The 20,643-nt window shown below is 36.0% G+C and overlaps 1 protein-coding gene across 1 annotated transcript in view; it reads right to left on the bottom strand.

The window, feature by feature from the left end:
* Positions 1-20,643, bottom strand: part of arap2 (ArfGAP with RhoGAP domain, ankyrin repeat and PH domain 2) — a 247,624-nt gene that overhangs the window by 177,177 nt on the left and 49,804 nt on the right. Inside the window, 3 exon segments of the mRNA XM_088920360.1 lie at positions 13,396-13,481; positions 17,595-17,794; positions 18,859-18,986. Coding sequence (XP_088776486.1) covers positions 13,396-13,481; positions 17,595-17,794; positions 18,859-18,986 — 414 coding nt within the window.

Below are 20,643 nucleotides of genomic sequence, written 5' to 3'. Positions count from 1 at the left end.
CATATCTCCCCTTCATATAAAACGACATGGTTGAAAACTGTTCCAGAGCCACTGTTGTTCCATCAGTGAAAAGTACATCATGAAATGCCTCTCCCTGTTCAATCCACTGGAAAAAGAAAAGGAGCATAAAGCTTCTGATGGTCATAAACGATATTCATTTAGGAGCAGCATCAGAGGTATGTTTTTAACTGCACTGCATTGGAGAGAATACCATAGTGTGTTTTTTTTTTTACTCCCTGGCGGAAACTGGCTTCCAGAAGAATCAGTATGGCTCAGAGATTAAATAAAACTTCACTCGCACCAAACAAATGTATATTTCTAAATATCACAACATGATCGAATTTAAGTCATTTTAATAACAATGAATAGTCACCTATGAGTTACAATATAAACATTTATATTGATTTAAATCGCGTTTAAATCACCTTTATTTAAAACCCATAAATAAAGCTGATACTGTTTAGACTTTTAATTATTTAAAACTGTATTAAAGCAGCACAATACACAATGCAACGTAAATCGCTATCTTTGTCTTCTGTGTAATAATGTTCACCTCTCTGTCCAGCAAATTTACAATAGTAATAATAATGAACTTTATTGTATATGGCGCCTTTAAAGGTGGCTCCTCAAAGCGCTTTACAGGTTAAAAACAATACTGTTAGGCTGGGAAAACGATTTTTTTTTAAGAAATACAAAATGAGATATAAGGATATGATCCGGCTTAGACATTAACGAAGAGCATAACGCGTGTACTGTATACACTGCAAGTACAACCCCCCTCTCTGCAGGAGTGCTGGCTGTGACGAATTGAACCGGTTTCACGGGTATTTTCAAAGTAGGAGGCGAGATTTCCAGCGAAAGACACCTCCCCCCCCCTCAAAAACCCAGTAAGTACAGTACTTACTAGTTAAAGGCTAGGCTCCTCAATGAAATCGCTTTAACATGCTAATGCGTTGGTGTAACAGTCCGGGCGTGGCAAGCTTCTAATTTCAACCTGACTATGGCGAAAAGAACCCTTCTTTCATTAGAAGACAATGAACATATTTTAGCCCTGAATGAATTAATAGCAAACATGGTTTACATAAAAGACATTTTTCCAAGAAAGTTTAGCCTTTGTCACTAATGAAACCACTAAATAAAGATATAAATATAAAAATCTTAAGATTTTTAAAATACATGACTTTGCTAAAATTTATTTGAAAATAAAAACAATTACAACCGCCAGGGGAGGGAGAGAACAGGGGAGGGATGTTGGTTTTGCATAAGGGGCGGGGCTATGGAAATTAGGTCTGTTTGGGAATGTGTAGTTACATGTTCTGGCTGTTTGTGAATTATCGTTGTTGAGTATGGAGTGTTGAGGTATTGATTTTGTGTAATGCTTTATGTTGAAAATTGAGGTGGATTTTGTTTATGATAAACAGGATAAACTGGGATGGGAGGAAGGTTTGGTTTTGCATAAGGGGCGGGATTATGATAATTGGAGGACTTTGCGAGAGTAAAATGGTTTGATATATTTGATTTTGTATTGTGGTTGTTATCTATGTTTTTGGTTGGTATTATGTTTATATGGTTGTTTTTGTTGGTTGGTTGTTATTATGGTTATTAATAATACGATCTATAGTTGAAATCTGAGCCTAAATAAAAAGAAAAAGCAAGTGATTAGGTTTATGAGCAATCTAATTACTTATTCGTTTAAAACGCTATATAAAATAAAGTTTATTATTAATTTGCTGGACAGAGCGGTGAACATTATTATGCATAAGACAAAGATAACGATCCTGATCAGTTTAGAAATCTGTGTACGCTGTAAGGTTTTTACTTCTTAAACTTTTAAAATACACGTTTTGAATAGAAAGAAATCCTCTTCCTGGTACAGTATGTATAGCAAACCAGCACGTCTTTTTTCTCCAATCAGAGGGGTGTCAGATGGTGTCAGCCAATCACCATTCTGAAGCCCTACCATAATCTCTGGTATGGGGAGACCCCAGAATTCTGTCCCATAGTTTAGACAGATGATAGATACTTTTATTGATCCCGTGAGGGAAATAAAGTAAATCATTTTCATTTTAGGAAATTATTAAACGCTCGGTTAAAAGCAAAGGAGATTGTCTGTTATAGTGGACATAAAAACAAGAGTTCGCTGGCATTATATCCTGGAAGACACAGACCGGCGCCAGACCGGTAAAATGCCTGATGAACTAGGGATTGGACAGTTTCCAAGTGCTTGTACAATCGATAGAAATGTTCAAATAAATGTGCAAAAGAAATAAACAAAATAATCATTTATTTCTTTATCATATTGGGTAGCTAATGTCCTCTCTTTGCTAGTTAGTGGCTGTGTTTCTGCATTGGGTAGCAACGGGTGACTGTTCTCAGGCGGAAGATGTAAACAGCTTAAGGTTCGTGTTAAATAATTTTTTTAAATTAAAATTCATTCTATACAGCAATCGCATATTTGGGTACCGTTTCATAAAACTTTCATGCTTAAAATGTTTAGGGAGAAATGGAAGACTGGTGTGTATTTTTTCTTTAAACTACCAAGACCAGCCATACACAGTACAGTTTACATACATACAGTAATGTTTATGTTCCTAAATTAATATTGTTTATGACCTTCAGATGCGTTATGCTCCTCTTCTTTTTATGCTCAGCTACTAAAATTTCCCTTTAGTGGTAAAATCCATATAAATATTCAAAACTAAGAGGATTAAAATGTGCACAGTAAAGACGTTAAATGATTAAATCTTTGCACTACCAACCAATGCACCACGAGTGCCCCTGTCGGTCATTTTGGCCAGCCAATCACTTACCGCGGTGCCCTCCGGTGCCCTGCGGTGGCTTGTGGGTAGGTTACTGTACCGCGGGTTTTTACCGCGCATTTTGAATGGCTGCATCTGTATCCGAGGTCCTAAATATAACTCTCGATATTATTCTCTGACACTGCGGGGTCAAATCTCTCTATGTCCTTCGCTAGCTCTCTCAGAGAATGGAGGTTTATTTTTCTAGCCTCTACGCTGACGGAGATATGGCGGAGATCGTGGTCTGGGGGCTCACTCCTTAATTGATTCGGCTCTCTACCCCCCAATGACCTAGTTACAGATCCCATCCGGGAGAGCTCTCACGCAGGCTGAACCTTTTTCTCCCGGCTAACCGAGCGCTCCGGACTGCTTGGCGGTGAGGAACGCCTGTGTTGTGGCTGCTATGCTGCCCGCAGGGCAACATTCAGCTCCTGTCTAAGTGAGCTCTCACTGACACGCAACAAGTCCTTGCTCATTTTATGCTTACGTTCGTATAAACTCTCCAATTCCCTTTCTTTTTCATGCAGACTAGCTTCTAGCCTTCGCTGAGTTCTATGCCTGTAGTCAGACTTGTCGCTGCTAGAGAGAGTGCTTAATAGGGACTCGAATTCAGAATTTTTAGCAGCCATCGTTAAACTTAAAGAGTATTACTTTTAAGTATGAAATCACAGTTCTACCACAAAAAACCACAACATCAAGCATGCAATCAACCCGGTAGATCGCAAAAGATCACAAAACAATCAAGCACTGCTTAAAGAGCAAGGGAATTTTTTTTTCTCTTCGGCTTTCAGCACACTGTATTGTCGTGCATGAAACCCGCGGCGTTTTATATTGAATTATTCCACTTGGTCGACTCATTTCCACTGGTTGGGGGATAAGATTCAACCCCTACATTACTGGTGCCTCGTGAGAGGATACTACATAAGAAACAAAGTAATTCTCTGATTGGGCTTTGAACCGCACTACATGAGAGTCCATTGCCTATTACCACTATAAGAACAATAATATAGTTTTAAAAAAAAAACGAACGTCAAATGTTTCCAAAATGTTCCCTTGCGATATTTTAGCTGATAAGGTACACAACTCCATATTAATATTACTATCAAGAGGTATTAAAGATACCAAGAGGTATTTGGATTAAGATAAAATATAGATTTTCTCAATTCTGGTGTAAACCTGAAAGAGATACATCATGTTCACAATGTAGGGGTTTTGTGCATTTACTGGGACAAGTAGCAGTAAGTCACAAAATGATTCTTTGATGGCTATTAGAAAACCGACCTTGCGGAATAACTGCAATGCACACACACGGATACCAATACAAAAGAATACATTTATTAATATATAAAATGTTCATATAAACATAACAGATCTTATAGTGACGGTTAGCAGAATACAAAAGGTATATATTCAATTACGAAGAGTTACAAACCAACAGAGACATACAGATGCAGCCATTCAAAACAAGCAGGTTATACTGCGGTAGAACGCGGTGGGCGTGTTGCAGTATACCGCGCTGTACCATATGCAAATTAGATTATGTTAATAGTATCCGGAATCACCTTGTAAAACTGGCAGGTGGAGCTAATAAAGCTTAACCTCTCTTGTACAGCATTTGAGCTGTCACCAGAAAACATCCGGTTTCGAATCCCGATCACTGCTGAGGGACAATCTTTATTTAATTAAGAATTTAAGTTGTATACTCTTTAGACTTTTAAATTTAAATGGTGTATTACAGCATGTTAATCATTATACATTAAAAAGTTGATATATTTTATGAAAGCAAGATTGCTCAGTTGGACAAAAGTACACAACCTACCACCTTCATCATAAATATTTTAATTATGCAGAAATATTTATGCATCAAAGTCTTTACCGAAGATATTACTAATAGTATTAATAATTAATGACCATGGAAAAGCTGTAAACTCCAAGTATTACCCTAGTCCACATTCTTTGTAACTGTCTTTGTAAACGAAAATACTTTATTTTCTCATTGACAAAAAGTAACACCACAGCATTTCGGTGATCCGATCACGCATTTGTTTCCAATCATACAAAGTATGCCTTTCACATGCTCATAAAATATATTAATTTAGGAACATAAACATATTACTGTATGTAAACTGTACAGTATATGGCTGGTCTTGGTAATTTAAAGAAAAAATACACACCAGTATTCCATTTCTCCCTAAACATTTTGGGCATCAAAGTCTTACATGTGGTTATTTAGGAAACGTTTTTACGTGCTCCTTCTGACCATATTATACGTTTTATTGTACGTTTATATACTTTGTGAAAATTGATCGTTTTAACCTTTTCTGCGAATACGCTCGTTATCGGTTTAAACAAAAGCATACTTTTAGAATTTGATTAATAGGAAATATAATATGGATTCGCATATCTAAATAAATTAATAACGATATAACTATATCCATGTACTGTTGCACAAACAGTAGTATAAGACTTTCCATTGATATGTGTATGGTTGTTTCAGTGGTTGTCACATGACTTGCCTTGGTGGAGTGATAGCTTAAGTGACTGATTTATAACCCTGAGGTCAGGTGTTTAAACCCAGCTGTCACCATGAGTTTTCTTTTAACAAATACACATTTCTTTGAAAAACTAAAATAGCAAATACTATTGGCATTATATTGACCTTTTTATATTTCTACATATCACAACATGTTTGTACTGTATGTACACAGTAGTACCGCAGGGTGTAAGGCGCAAATCCAAGTGAGCCCGAAAGCCCTACATTAATGTTGTGTATTTGCCTGGCGTTGCGCAGTTTTCACATCTCTCTCTCTCTGGGAGTGCTGGCTGTGCCTCTGAGTCTGAGACTCTGTGTCTACATTTTTATGTAGATTATGTAGATTATGGGTAAACAGTACATACGATGTCTGGTGGTGTTTCAGGGTTCACTTTTCTGTAATCTGTACAGAACCGTGACGTCTCATCAATGTTTGGTACCAATATACAGAGGGACTTCACGGACTTCCTTCTTTGAAGTAAACTGTGCTCCAGTAAATAATGTACAGTATATCACCTTCTGAAATGCTTCTAGTTTAGCAGGATTTACGCAATAAACACATTTTTTAATGGGGATTACATTACCCACGTCTATATCACTGTACGACACAGGTTTGAGTTGGAGTGTCTGTTAATAAAACAGAGGGCCCTCCATTAAATTTAACTACTGCATTTATTTTTCCATTTCAGCTAAATGAGGGGAATACAAATTAAAATCAGTCAGGATCTTGGAGTTTAATAAGAAAGAGCTTATTCTTGTTCACGTAACAAGAACATTGGCATCTATACAGTGTACATTAGTAAACTACAGAGTCACCGGCTTCATTGAAGGCATAACCCGTCCATCTTCACTGTTATGGTGCAGTTTCAACATATTGATAAGCTGTTCTTTGGTTACTGGCAATTGTAAAAATAACCCTTTTCCCCTCCTTTGTTTAACTTAAAGAATTCCGCAAAGAAATGCTTATTTACGAAACCATCACTTAATTTATCCAGATAGACACATTCACGCTGGAGCTAACAACAAGCTATTATAGTGGACTAATTTTTTATGTATTTGCTATATAAGAAACAAACCGAAAGTAATGCTCTGATCGCAGTTTGAACCGCCTGGGTGCAGTGTGCAACATTACAGTGCTTTGCCCATTACCACTACAAGGACCATAAAAGTTTAAAAAATACGGATGTCAAAATGTTTCCAAAATATCCATCTTTTAGCTGCTTACATACATGGTTCCATATTAATAAAACTATCATATGGTATTAAATCAGAAAAACGTGTTTTTTTTTACAGTAACAGCAAGTGGTGTTCTTACAACGTATTCTTATAAAAGGGTAAATGCTATAACTTTTTTATGAAGTACAGCATATAAACTTTATAATGTTAGAACAACCACGTTAAAATCATAACCCACTGTAAGTTAGCAAGTTAAAGACTTTAATTAATAACATATTTATGAAGAGGGTAGAATACTGTTGTGTATGTTTTCATATTTAGCTGTACTGTATGTACAGTATTACAATACAGTACTGTGTTTGTTTTCTGCTACCAAAATTTACCTTTGGATTTTCTCTATTTGAATGTAAACCTGAAAAAAGCACATCACGTTCAAAAGCTACAGTATAATAGTTTCAAATTAATACAAGTCTAAAAAGTATACAGCTTAAGTTCTATAATTAGAAAAATATTTCCCTCAGCATTGACCAGGATTCAAAACCTGACTTTTTCCATTAACTAGCCAAGTGCTCCACACGCCCTGTTAAGCTTTCACAGCTCCACCTGGCGGTTTTACAAAGAACTGCAGTCACATTTCAAAAACGTTGCAGTCTCCCGCAGTCTACTGCAGTCTTGCGCAGCCACTCAACTGCGAACTACTGTAGTATCCCTCGTGCATCCTGAATGGACGGATCTGTAGGTAGATGCGTCAGCATGCGTAGGCTGCAAAGGAACAAGTAAAGGTTTATTTAATGCTTCCAAGTTAGCATCCTTTTCCGTTTCTAGGCTTCCGTTTCTAGGCATAAACCTATCCTAACCATCCACGACTCTCTACTTCTGTCTATTACAAACCCACAGATTCACACTGCTATCTCCTCTACAGCTTTATTAACCACACACATGCTACAAATTCTCTCCCTTTTTCACATTTCCTCAGGCTCCGACAACTTTGCACTGATGACATGAATTTCCAAAACTAAGCCCTGAAAATGCACTCTTATTTCACTTACAGAGGATACCCCCCCATGTTATTGACAGGGCCCTCTCCCAAGCCAAAAACAGCCATCTGATGATCAACTCAATTAGGAGCTCCCAGCCTCACAATCACATTCCATTGGTACTTCACTACCACCCAACTACCCTTACACCATTTCTGTCCCCAGGGCCAGGGCCATTTTCAATGTGTGTAGTAAGATGCTACACATGTTCTATCAGTCGGTGGTAGCGAGTGCCATTTTCTACGCAGTGGTGTGCTGGGGCTCTGGGATTAGAGCAGTAGATTCCAAAAGGCTGAACAAGCTCATCAGGAGAGCAAGCTCTGTCATTGGGTCTGACCTGGACTCCTTGGAGGTAGTGGCTGAGAGGAGAATGATGTCCAAACTAGAGGCCATCATGGACAACTTCTCCCATCCCCTCTATGACAGGCTTGCAGGAATGAAGAGCACGTTCAGCAATAGACTGATTCATCCACGGTGCGACAGGGAGCGCTACAGGAGGTCATTCTTGCCGTCTGCCATAAGACTGTACAACGCATCCACCTTGCGTCTTGGCAGAGGCAACATCGACAGTGACCTGTTTCTGGACTAAACACATCTACACATCTACTGCTACATCTGTTCTCTTTCTTTTTCTTTTTCTTTTTCCCGTTTACAACCACTTTTTGTGCAATATATGCCAGGGACCTGTGCAATACATTTATATTTATATCTATAGCTACATCTATATTTATATTCATATGTGTGATACGATTTTCTGTGTACTGTTCTGTTCTAGTTTGTTCTTGTGTGTCCGGACTGTGAGTAACTCTTGTATTGTATTGTATGTATTGTACTATTATTATATAATTCGTTACACTGTGGCTGTGTTGTGTGTGTTAAGCTGCTGTTGCACTGCAATTTCCCTCACGGGATCAATAAAGTATCTATCTATCATCTATCTATCTATTAATGATAACTTCCCCATCTAACAGAATGACCACTGGTACCCTTTTTTCTGACCGCCTCATCATCTCATATCGCCGACCACATAATCTGTGTAAACCTAATCAGCTCCCTTGACCGAACTCAGCTATTATCCACACCAGGCACTTTACTCTGCAATAGAACTCGCGCATCACCTGTAAATATATATCCAATACCACGCACATTCAAGGGCCCATAATTCTGGATTACTCAGATGACATCTTGTACCTCCAGCAACCTTATTTACTGCATCTCTTGCAGAAAATACCCAGCTATCTACATTGGTGAATCAGGAAGGGGACTAGGAGACTGTTTTAGGGAACATGTCAGGGCTGTGAGGATCAAAGATCTCTCCAAGCCCATAGTTTCTCAGTTCACTCCCATGATAATACTGATCTCTCTGTTCTCAAAAAGTGGTTTCTCAACTCCTACTTCAGAAAGATACAGATGCAGCCATTCAAAGTGCGTGGTACACACACGTACCGGAGGTAATTGGCTACGGCGTCGCGCATTGTGACACACGATGACGCGCGGTACCGCGGTACGTGATTGGTTGACCGACAGGGGCACTCGTGGTCCGTTGGTCTGTCGTAGAAAGATTTACAGTAAACGTCTTTACTGTGCCCGTTGTAGTATTGAATATTTATATGGAATTTTACCACTGAAGGGAAATCTTAGTACCTGAGCATAAAAAAAATAGGAGCATACTGCAACGCGTGTGAAGGCCATAAACGATATTAATTTTGGAACTTAAACATACAGTATATGGCTGGTCTTGGTACTTTAAAGAAAACATACACACCAGTATTCCATTTCTCCCTAAACATTTTAAGCATCGAAGTATTTAACTAACGTGATACCGGAGTCAACAAGCGTACTTTTAGAATTTGATTAAAAGGGAATATAATATGGAATCGCGTATCTGAAGAAATTAATAACGATATAATTATATTCATGTTGCAAAAAAACTGCAACGGACATAAAAACTCCCTTGCTTTTAACAGAGCGTTCCATAATTTCTAACTACGAAAATTATTTAAACTGCGACACTTATCATTCAACCAGAGCTCGAAATATCACAAGGATCCTCTAGAGCACAGCAAAGACTGTATTAAAAGAATCGCGTATCTAAAGAAATTAATAAGATATAATTATATTCGTGTACTGCGACAGGGCTGTGTAGGGCTGTTTCACCTCTCTCTTCATGTGACTCTATTCAAAAGCCATTTAGCAAAGAGGGGATGAGAAGAGTGACAAACTAGTATACAGTACAGTACTTTAGATCTTTTTTTCTGAACCGGGGAAAATCTGATCATGTTTCTCTATAACAATAATAAAAAACATTGCCACACCCGGACTGTTAAACCAACGCATTAGCACATCAAAGCCCATTGAGGAGCCGGGCGCAATAACTGTTTTGTCCCTTGATTTACTGATCTGCATTAATTACAGAAATCGAGTTCCTGCTCTTTGCAGACGACCTGGTCCTGCTGTCGCCCACAGAACAGAGGCTGCGGCAGAACCTGGCGCTGCTGGAGCAGCACTGTCAGACCTGAGCACTGACAGTCAATCTGGACAAGACCAGAGTTATGGTTTTCCAGAAAAAAAGCCAGACCCCCATTAGTCTTCCTGAGATCGTTGGATTATGAACAAATAAAAGCATCTTATTAAAAACACGTTTGCGTTTGTTTGGGAGCTATATTATGTATTTTTCATATGTAAGATGTGTTCCCGCTTACACATCACACGACTTTAAAAGCTAGAAAAACAGGTTTCGATTCACATTATCTGGTGAGCCTTGTTTTGTCAAAGGACAGCACAAAAAAAAAACAGATATTGTGTGGTACAGCACGGAGCTCAGTCAATTCAAACAAGTTCAGTTTAAAAAAAACTGCAACGGACATAAAAACTCCCTTGCTTTTAACAGAGCGTTTCATAATTGCCAACTACGAAATTTATTTAAACTGCGACACTTATCATTCAACTTTAAATAAACTTTATTTTATATAGCGTTTTAAATGAATAAGTAATTAGATTGCTCATAAATCTAATCGCTTTTTCTACATAAACACAGCGTGATTGCTCTCTGAAAATGCTTTTTCTTTATATTTAGGCTCAGATTTCAACTATAGATCGTATTATTATAAACTTTCTTGGAAAAATGTCTTTTATGTAAACCATGTTTGCTATTAATTCATTTAGGGCTAGAATATGTTCATTGTCTTCCAATCGAGTCAAGTTGACATTAGAAGCTTGCCACGCCCGGACTGTTACACCAATGCATTAGCATGTTAAAGCGATTTCATTGAGGAGCCTAGCTTTCTTAACTAGTAAGTACTGTACTTCCTACTTTGAAAATACCTGTGAAACTGGTTTAATTCGTCACAGCCAGCACTCCCGCAGAGAGGGGGGTTGTACTCGTTAATGTCTTAGCACAAAGCAGAAACCTCTTGTATTTTCCGATGACATACAAGTGGAAAGATTACAGATTTTAATCGTCTTTTTTCTGAACCAGGGAAAATCTGATCATGTTTCTCTATAACAATAATAAAAAACTTTATTTTACATATCACCTTTAAAAGTGGCATCTCAAAACAATACAGTAGATGTAAACCACAGATTACAAAGTAAATACCCAGACAAACGCAAACGCGTTTTTAATAAAATGCTTTTATTCATTCAGCAGAGAGAGAGCGTAAAACCTGGGCGTAACAGCTGTTCCTTTTTCTGATCACTCGCTCTCTGGATAAACGTCTCGCCTGTCCTGTTCTTTGTTTTCCTAATTTGCCGATTATGCCTGCTGCGATCCACTCCTAGAAGACTATTTTAAATTTCTTTGCGCGGTCCATTGTGCAATTAACCCTTGTATGTGCTGTCCTTAAGGTGATATCACATAAAGGTGATATGTAAAATAATGTTTTTATTATTGTTATAGAGAAACATGATCAGATTTTCCCTGGTTCAGAAAAAAAGATCTAAAGTACTGTACTGTATACTAGTTTGTCACTCTTCTCATCCCCTCTTTGCTAAATGGCTTTTGAATAGAGTCACATGAAGAGAGAGGTGAAACAGCCCTACACAGCCCTGTCGCAGTACACGAATATAATTATATCTTATTAATTTCTTTAGATACGCGATTCTTTTAATACAGTCTTTGCTGTGCTCTAGAGGATCCTTGTGATATTTCGAGCTCTGGTTGAATGATAAGTGTCGCAGTTTAAATAATTTTCGTAGTTAGAAATTATGGATTGCTCTGTTAAAAGCAAGGGAGTTTTTATGTCCGTTGCAGTTTTTTTGCAACATGAATATAATTATATCGTTATTAATTTCTTTAGATACGCGATTCCATATTATATTCCCTTTTAATCAAATTCTAAAAGTATGCTTGTTGACTCCGGTATCACGTTAGTTAAATACTTCGATGCTTAAAATGTTTAGGGAGAAATGGAATACTGGTGTGTATGTTTTCTTTAAAGTACCAAGACCAGCCATATACTGTATGTTTAAGTTCCAAAATTAATATCGTTTATGGCCTTCACACGCATTGCAGTATGCTCCTATTCTTTTTATGCTCAGGTACTAAGATTTCCCTTCAGTGGTAAAATTCCATATAAATATTCAATACTTAAACGGGCACAGTTAAGACATTAAATATACATATACATACTGTATACAGTACAGTTTGCATACGGTAATCTGTTCCTAAATCAATCTCTTTTATGAGCATGTGAAAGGCATGGTGAATCGATTCTCAAAAATTACTGTACTTTGCATGATTGGAAACAAATGCGTGATTGCGAAATGCTGTGGTTTTACTTTTACAAAGACGGTCAATGAAAAAAAGAATGTGGACCAGGGCAATACTTTGAGTTTACACTTACAGCTTGTCCAAGGTCATTCATTATTAATACTATAAGTAATATCTTCGTTAAAGACTTTGATGGCCACAGCTCAAACATGAGAGGTTGAGCTTAATTAGCTCCACCTTGCGGAAATTCCGGATACTATTATTTTGCTTGCGGTATTAAAGGAGAATTTACGGTAACTAACTCGCGGTAGACTGCGTACAGCGCACCGGAAAATAATGCGGTATCGCCCGCGCATTTTGAATAGCTGCATCTGTATCTGAAATCAAAATTATCCTGAAAGTAGGATCACACCTTCCCCCTTCTCTCAACGACAGACTCGTTTCCTTCTAATGCTCTCTATTCATTTGCATTTTTTTACTTCACACCTCACTTCACCTCTCTCAACTTCACACCCCCTGAATGTCCACTCTGCTTCTCTCTTGCTCCCGTCTCCTCTCCACTCCCGGCTTTTGTTCTCCCATGCTTTATCAGCTGATGATTTTCCTCTCTCTTACACCTGAAGAAGGATCCACAGCCAAAACCAAAACATTGTGTTTCTTTTCTTCTCTTATCGGCATGGTATAAACCTTTACTTGTTCCTTTGTAAATTATTGTGTTTGACTGATTCATAACAATTTCTAATTGTTTCAGTAAATTGAAATTTCTCACATCACTACACTCTTCTACTGTTTAATACATCAATCTGTTCTTCTGCTGCCTGAGACATGTTGTTGATTTCATCCTTAGTAAACACCTGAGTGATATACTCACTTATTATATTAGGCATCTCCCTTTCATTGTGTATAAATTTAAAATTATTATTAATTTTAGCTTCCAATGCAATATCCCTTTCTCTTTCTTAGCCTTTCTAAAATTCTATTTAACTGTGCTTGCAAATCATTCTCTTATGATGTTCTGTGCTTCAGGCTGATTCATTTTAAAACGTTACTAAATGATACTAGATTATATTCATAGTTGAATTTTTGTCAAGGTCGAGCACACTGTTTTCACCTTTTTTTCTTAGAATCATTGGTCCATACCTCTATAAGTTCATTACTGCAAATACCCGTGTCAATTTTGAGGCTTTGGACTTTTGAAATGTTTGATCCTAAAGTCTTGTGTTGACCTGGAGAATAATAAAAAAATGAAACAATTATTAAAAAATAAATATTTATTCTGAAAGGTTGTGTATTAAAATAAGTTGAATTAAGGATATTTAATTAATTAACACATAATCCAAAATGATTTGTAATTATAAACAGTTTCAGAAAATGGTCCTAAACATTATATCAAAACTCTTTACCAAGTTTTCCCTTTTAAATACATCTTTCTTGTGAGAGTCTTCCAGTGTTGCAATTTGAAATATAAAAATATAAAACTTTAATATAAAATCTAACAATATATAGATTAGATAAAATCAGAAAAATGTAGATGACTATTCACCCAACCATTATCAGAAAGATGCATTTACTGGCAAGGGTCATAGAAACTGTGAGCCTATCCTGGAAGCAAGCAATGGAGAACATAACTGTTCTTGCCCTAAAAAGACTCTATAGTAGACCACCCTAGTGTGATGATTTATATTAGTCATTCAAATCCAATCTTTTGGAGGCAGGAAAAAGATCAGGTGGACATGGGGCAGAACTTCCAAATTTGACATGGATTGTTCCCAAACCAGAATCAATCCCAGGACCTAAGATTTGTGAGGCAGTAGCACTAACTGCCAAGTCAGATTCAAGTCCTCCAAATTAGCCAAATGTTTGTTAATTCTTTTATTAATATATTCAAACACTGTTTCAGTTGCCATTTGTTTTTCCATTTGCCATTTGTGGTTTCTAAAATTACATATTAAACAAGAAAAAAGAAAAAAAGAAGCCATCATAAAGCCCCTAGATTTGTAATCCTAGGTTGTTGATTTTGCTAATGCTTTTGATGGATATCAAAATTAGATAAAATGAACACTATTCTGACCTGTGAATAAAGCAACATTCTTGTAATACAGCTTGTGAAAGACAACCAGATTGCTGAAAGCTTATGCCTAGGATATGATATGAACGATAAACTAAAATATGATTATAGATATGAATTCTACACTAAAAAACTGAAACACTCTAAATTAAGCTTGTGATTTGCTGAAGTATTAAAAAATCATTTTAATTCAGTTAAAACAACATATTGTATTATTTAAACATATAATCTTACATAAAAGCTAATTAAAAATTAAATAGGAAAAATAATTAAAATAGTGACAGTAATATTAGCCATGTAACTACTCAAATTAATAAATTCACATTTTTTGTCTATTTCTAACCATTATTTTAGCCACTACTAATACTATATATGAACAATGAGGTATAAAACAAGCATTTTGTTTTATAACCATTAGAACGAAACAGTTTCAAAACAACTAAACATTTTTAAGCAAGTTCTTTATCATGTTTTAAAACCTTGTGACACTACATGTCCCTGCATTTATTAAAGTGTTACTTCACAGCTGTATATCCTTTATTTCAGTGTTTCCATGGTTACTGTAAAGCTCACACTTGAGAAAATGTCTCCCTTTCCCTTGTTTGATTTAATGGCTTATTATAATTTATGTGTGTACAGGAATTTGACTTAAATTTAATGTGTAATGTGCTTGGTAGTTACTTATGATCTCAGAGGGGGATGTGTAATGTGCCTCATTGAAGTGAAATCATCCTTTAGAGAAAATTTCAAAGATAATCTTTAAGGCTTTTGAATGTAAACATGTTAAAATTCCATTGCTAGTAAAACGTATTTTAAAATGCAGAACATAATGAAATCAAGCAAAACAAATCTAACCAAAACCAATTAAACTATAATAAATTAATAGCAATTACAAAGGAAAGTAGAAGCAATTTCTAGTCTTTTCTCCTTCAATAGAAGCAAAAAATGTAGTTTTTTTGCAATCAGTTAATCTCAAAGGTATTCAGTACCCTGTAACTCTCTTCAATATGTTCCTTTATTTTCTATTAACTCATACCTAATTACATTTCTTATTTGATTCATAAGCAGACAAAATAACTTAAGAGTGCCTAATATGGTAAATATTTATTTTTTAGTCTTCCCGTGTAAGTATTTGTGTCTAACGACATTAAAAATGTTAGAAGGAATTTTCTCTATATTATTATTTGAAGAAGAGATTAGTCCATTTGATCAATTGTTCCTATTTAAATAAAAAAAAACTATCTAACCAACTTTACAAATGTGCATAGTATTTTGTTGTAATAATTCCAAATTCTGACACTTTTAGTCATTAATGACACTGTGATACCACCTATCCCTATCATGGGCTAAACTGATATTACTACATTAACTTTTACAAACCCACGGATTCACACAGCTACCTCCTGTTTGGCTCATTTCACCCCAAACACACTAAAAACTCTTCCTTTTTCACAGTTCCTTAGGCTACGACGATTATGCAGCAACGACATCGACTTCAAGAACCAAGCCCTCAAAATGTACTCCTTTTTCATCAACAGAGGATACCCCAGCAGTGTGATTGACAGGGCCCTTGCCCGAGCCAAAAACACCCCTCGGACCATCAACCCGATCAGGATCTCCCGCCGTAACAACCGCATTCCTTTCGTGCTTCCTTACCACTCTAGCACACTTCCTATCCCCAGGACTATTAACCACAACTTTTCCATCCTACAGGATGATCCCTCCATTGGGGCCCTCTTTTCCAATCGCCCCATCATCTCATATCGCTGACCACCTAATCTGCGTAACCTCCTTGTTCACAGCTCCCTTGACCGCCCTCAACAACCATGCACATCAGGCACTTTCCCTTGCAACAGAGCTCGCTGTATCACCTGCAAGTACACATCCACCACCAGACTCATTCAAGGCCCCTCAGGACAATTCTGGATCACCCAGACAGCATCTTGTACCTCCAGCAACCTTATTTACTGTATCTCTTGCAGTAAATGCCCAGCCATCTACATTGGAGAAACAGGAAGGAGACTCGGAGACCGCTTCAGAGAACACGTCAGGGCTGTGAAGATTAAAGATCTCTCCAAGCCCATTGTTTCTCATTTCACCTCTGATGGCCACGACCACTCTAATCTCTCCGTCTGTGTTCTCAAAGACGGTTTTCCGAACTCATACATCAGAAAGACTACAGAAACCAAAATTATTCTGCTGCTAGGTTCACACATTCTCCCTTCTCTTAACGACAGACTACTGTTCTTTTAAATTTTCTCCATTCATTGGAAGTTTCATTTCACACCTCTCTACACCTATTCTGACTTCAGAGCTCTTGATTGGCCTTTCTTTCTGTCCCCTGCCTCTCACTCCTCCTCCCTCCCAGCCTTTGTTCTTCCACTACATTACCTTTGTCTACTGCCTTGTCTCTCTCAGACCTGAAGAAGGTTCCACGGCTGAAACGTTGTGTTCTCTTTCTTCTTTTTTTCAGCATGGAATAAACCTATTACTTGTTCCTTTACTACATTAACTTCTAGTGAAACCTTTGTATTCTGATAAGTGTATTGTGAAGTATGTAAATTTAATTCTCCTGTGCTGTCAATCATTAGGACATTTTGAAATATTGTGCTCCTGAACTTCTATGGACTTTGGCTCTGAAAATATATTTTTCTTGTGTTATTTCAAATTATATCTTTAATTTAAAGGGAAATATTCCTAGTTAAAGGAGATGAGAACACCATAAACCCCATTGCATTATTTTATGGTCTGAAAATTTTGGATATCTGACCATTTGCTAAGTGGAAAATCTTGGAATGCAAGTCATTTAATTGACAAACTCCCTAATTTTGGTTGTATGTATACAGTTATTTTCATGATTATTCCTTCACAATAAAGCTTTTTACTTTTATGACTTGCTTTTGTGATATTTTCTTTGTAATGTTAAAATATATACATTCACTACCATTTTAGTCATTGTTCCTTTTTACATAAAAAAATCTACATTATATGGAATAAAAAATAATCTAGGTACTTTTTTATTTTAGGTAGCATAGCATGGCCAATATTACAACAACTAGTTTATTAATTAATTAAATAAATGAATAAATTAGTTTCAACATTAGCATTGTGGTGATTGCACTGCATAAGTCTTTTTCTAAAGTCAATTTTTCCTGCAACTGGATTCATGGAAAATCATGGTCTCAATGGTGTTTGCACTTTGCTCATATTAACATAAAGACAAAAAAAGGAACAAAGTCAGAAAGCAGTGAAAGAGTTGAGTCTTTATTACCTGCACATTTTTTACAAATGACAACTCCCAGATTGATTGATGCCCACTCCGGCTGTGGTGCATGGCAATCTGCACAGCTTCTGTTGGATTCATTGAACCAAATCTTCTCAGCTACTTCATAATCTGAGATTGTTTCAGCTATTGATTCCTGGACTGCTTCACTCCACTCATCCTTCTCTCTTTCAGACTCTGATGTAAAGCTGTAACAATTTTTTTTCTTCCATTATTGATTTGATTTTAGGGAACAATTAAACAATATGTACAACCTGCAGTATGCACTTACTATGGGCTAGCCTTGAAGTTTACATCTATGCCTTCTTTGGATGTTAAAAATGCAACTTCCTTTCTTTTTGTTAGATAAAAGATAAAACAGATGTGTTAAATGGGTAAGTCTTTGATAAAATACATACCAAGAGTGAAATCACAATTTAACAAAAATGAATTGTCACAAGGTTAGCATATTTTCATAATCCAGCATTCATTAGTTAAATTAAATTTGTTAGTTTAGTTAAACAAATCAATGGCAAAACATGTAAACAATTTTAAAATATTAAAGGTATCTCAATATTCCCAATATATTACAGTATTTTCCTGTAAAGCCCAGTACTGGATTAAACATTATTATATTACAGAATATGTAGGTGACATTTTTTCTTTCAAAAATAAAGATGAATAGATATGGTAACGTCCTCTTTATGGACAAGTGGTTGCATTGGAGAATGTGAAGCTAAAAATACCTTAGATAAAATCAGAGTAGATTCAATTGAAGACATTTACTCTCAAAGGAAACTGCTGTTTAAAGGATGGACTCTTGGAGGACTCTTAATAACATTAGACGCAAAGCATAAGTTCAAATGTGCCAATAGACAATTTCTTTACTTCTATGATAAAATAGTTATCCAAAGTACAAGGATGTCTTTGACAAAGTTTTCTTTCTATAGATATGTTCTTAATGCCAATATCAAACTAGAATTTTCAGCCTTTGGCTTGAAAATTTAAAACTGAATCTTCACAATTACAATAATTCAGGAACAAGTGAAAATTAAAGTATTGTGAGCTGCCAGGAAAACAATCGCTCACTGCTTATCAGATATCAAATCAAAATTCTATCTTAGAAGTGTACACAGTTTCTGTGACCTTCTGCGAGCCTTCTCAGCGAATGAAGTGCACCTGTGGAGAAACAAACCCACTGTGCTCTAATAATCCATTTTGTAAAAGAGCATAATTACAGTGCAGACTGAAGAATGCACACAGATGTACTTACCAAAAATTTCTGAAAGGTGTACTTATCTCAAAGCATTTACGCTCTATATCTTTCACATTAGCAGCACTCAATTCAATGACAGTGATTCCAAGTCCAGACTTAAAATCCCAAATGAGATAAAACAAAGACTTTTACCATATAAAAACACATACCATTTAATTTTAAAGCACTGAATTTCATCAGAACAAATGCCATCTCTTGAGCTCTACACATACAGTCTACACAAGGAATGGCAAGTTGGCATCCAGTACAATTACCTGTATAAAGTCCAGTACATTTACCTTCATACAGCCCATTGAAAGGTCAGTTAATTAAAGTCAATGTCAAAAATAAAATACAAGGAATATATGCAAATTTTAAAAAACTAAAATATGTGTAAAACCAATGTAAAACTTGTACAGTATTTAAACAGAAGAACATTTAGAAAATGCAGTTATTTTAATTTCAAAAGAAATACAGATTTGCATTTAAACATATCAATGTTTCTTTAAAACATATTCCAAGCAGTCTTTCACTTCATGTTTTAGAGCCAGCATAATTTCTTTCAAAAACATTTGTTCAATTAGTTCAAATCTTTCCTTTCTCCAGTGAGAAAAGATTGAACTGAAGAAGACTACTGTCAGTAGTGAAACACAAGCAATGAAATGATGGAATTTTCCCCAATAGAAAAACAACAATCAAACTGAATTATTAAATCCTCCATATGCAATGAGAAGCAACTACATGGAGCAAACAGAAAGATAAGACTACAGTGAATGTACATGCACAGAATAACAAGTATTGTCTACAAAAGTAGACACCTTGATTATTTTCTGGTTTTCCCTTGGACAGATTTTAACTGTAGGTACAAAAAAGGGAGTTCAGAATCATGATATCATCTATTGCAGTGTCTCCTGCTCTTTCACTTTTTAATTCTAGCGGAGCTCTTAATCAAATAGGCTTTATATTGATTTTGAACTATTTTCTATGCTTAGGACTTAGTCAAATAAATAATCTCCATTAAGGGTGCCTTTTCAGATGAATACAGTAAGGAGACCTCACTTTTAATGTGTTTATAAACCCTAGTTGTTTATTAATTAATAATGTGCAGACGACAAACAATAAGATCTTCAGGAACTTTTCTGTTTCACAAGTATGTCCAAACATATTATAGGAGAATAAGACAAATAAAGAATTTACTTTACAAATAAAATAATTTACTTACAAAAGAAAACATGGAAACAGCAGTGGTAAAGAAAGCCTATACTGTAAAAAGGTGCCGTCTTTCAGATGAAATGTAAAACCGAGGTTCTGACTCTCTGTGGTTAATAAAAATCCCCAGAGGAAACCAACACAAACACAGGGAGAACATACAAACTTTATGCTTTATGTCCAGCTATTGCCATGAGTTTTCTTTTAACAAATAAACATTTCTTTGAAAAACTCAAATAGTAAATATTATGGACACTCTATTGACATTTTTTATATTTCTAAATATCACAACATGTTCAAAGCTAAGTAATTTATTAATAACAACAAATAATTTCAAACTGCTACTGATATTATTACTGACAATAAATATTATCAACACTATATTGAATTTGTTGGCCTTTCTAAATATCACAAAACATTCAAAGTTAAGTGATTACCATTTTCCATGAATACTTGCGTTCGTTATCACAGTAAAAGAAACTCATACTTTTCAGAATTCAATTATTTAAGCAATAAGTCACGAGAGGCCGTGCTATATCATGGATATAGTCACAGTTAAAAAGTGTTTTAACTGTGACTATATCCACAATATAG

The sequence above is a fragment of the Atractosteus spatula genome, chromosome 1 (assembly GCF_055471065.1).
Source record: "Atractosteus spatula isolate fAtrSpa1 chromosome 1, fAtrSpa1.hap1, whole genome shotgun sequence".
Classification (NCBI taxonomy): Eukaryota; Metazoa; Chordata; class Actinopteri; order Semionotiformes; family Lepisosteidae; genus Atractosteus; species Atractosteus spatula.
The sequence above is the reverse complement of the archived record's forward strand: the minus strand, read 5'-3'. Positions and strand labels throughout refer to the sequence as shown.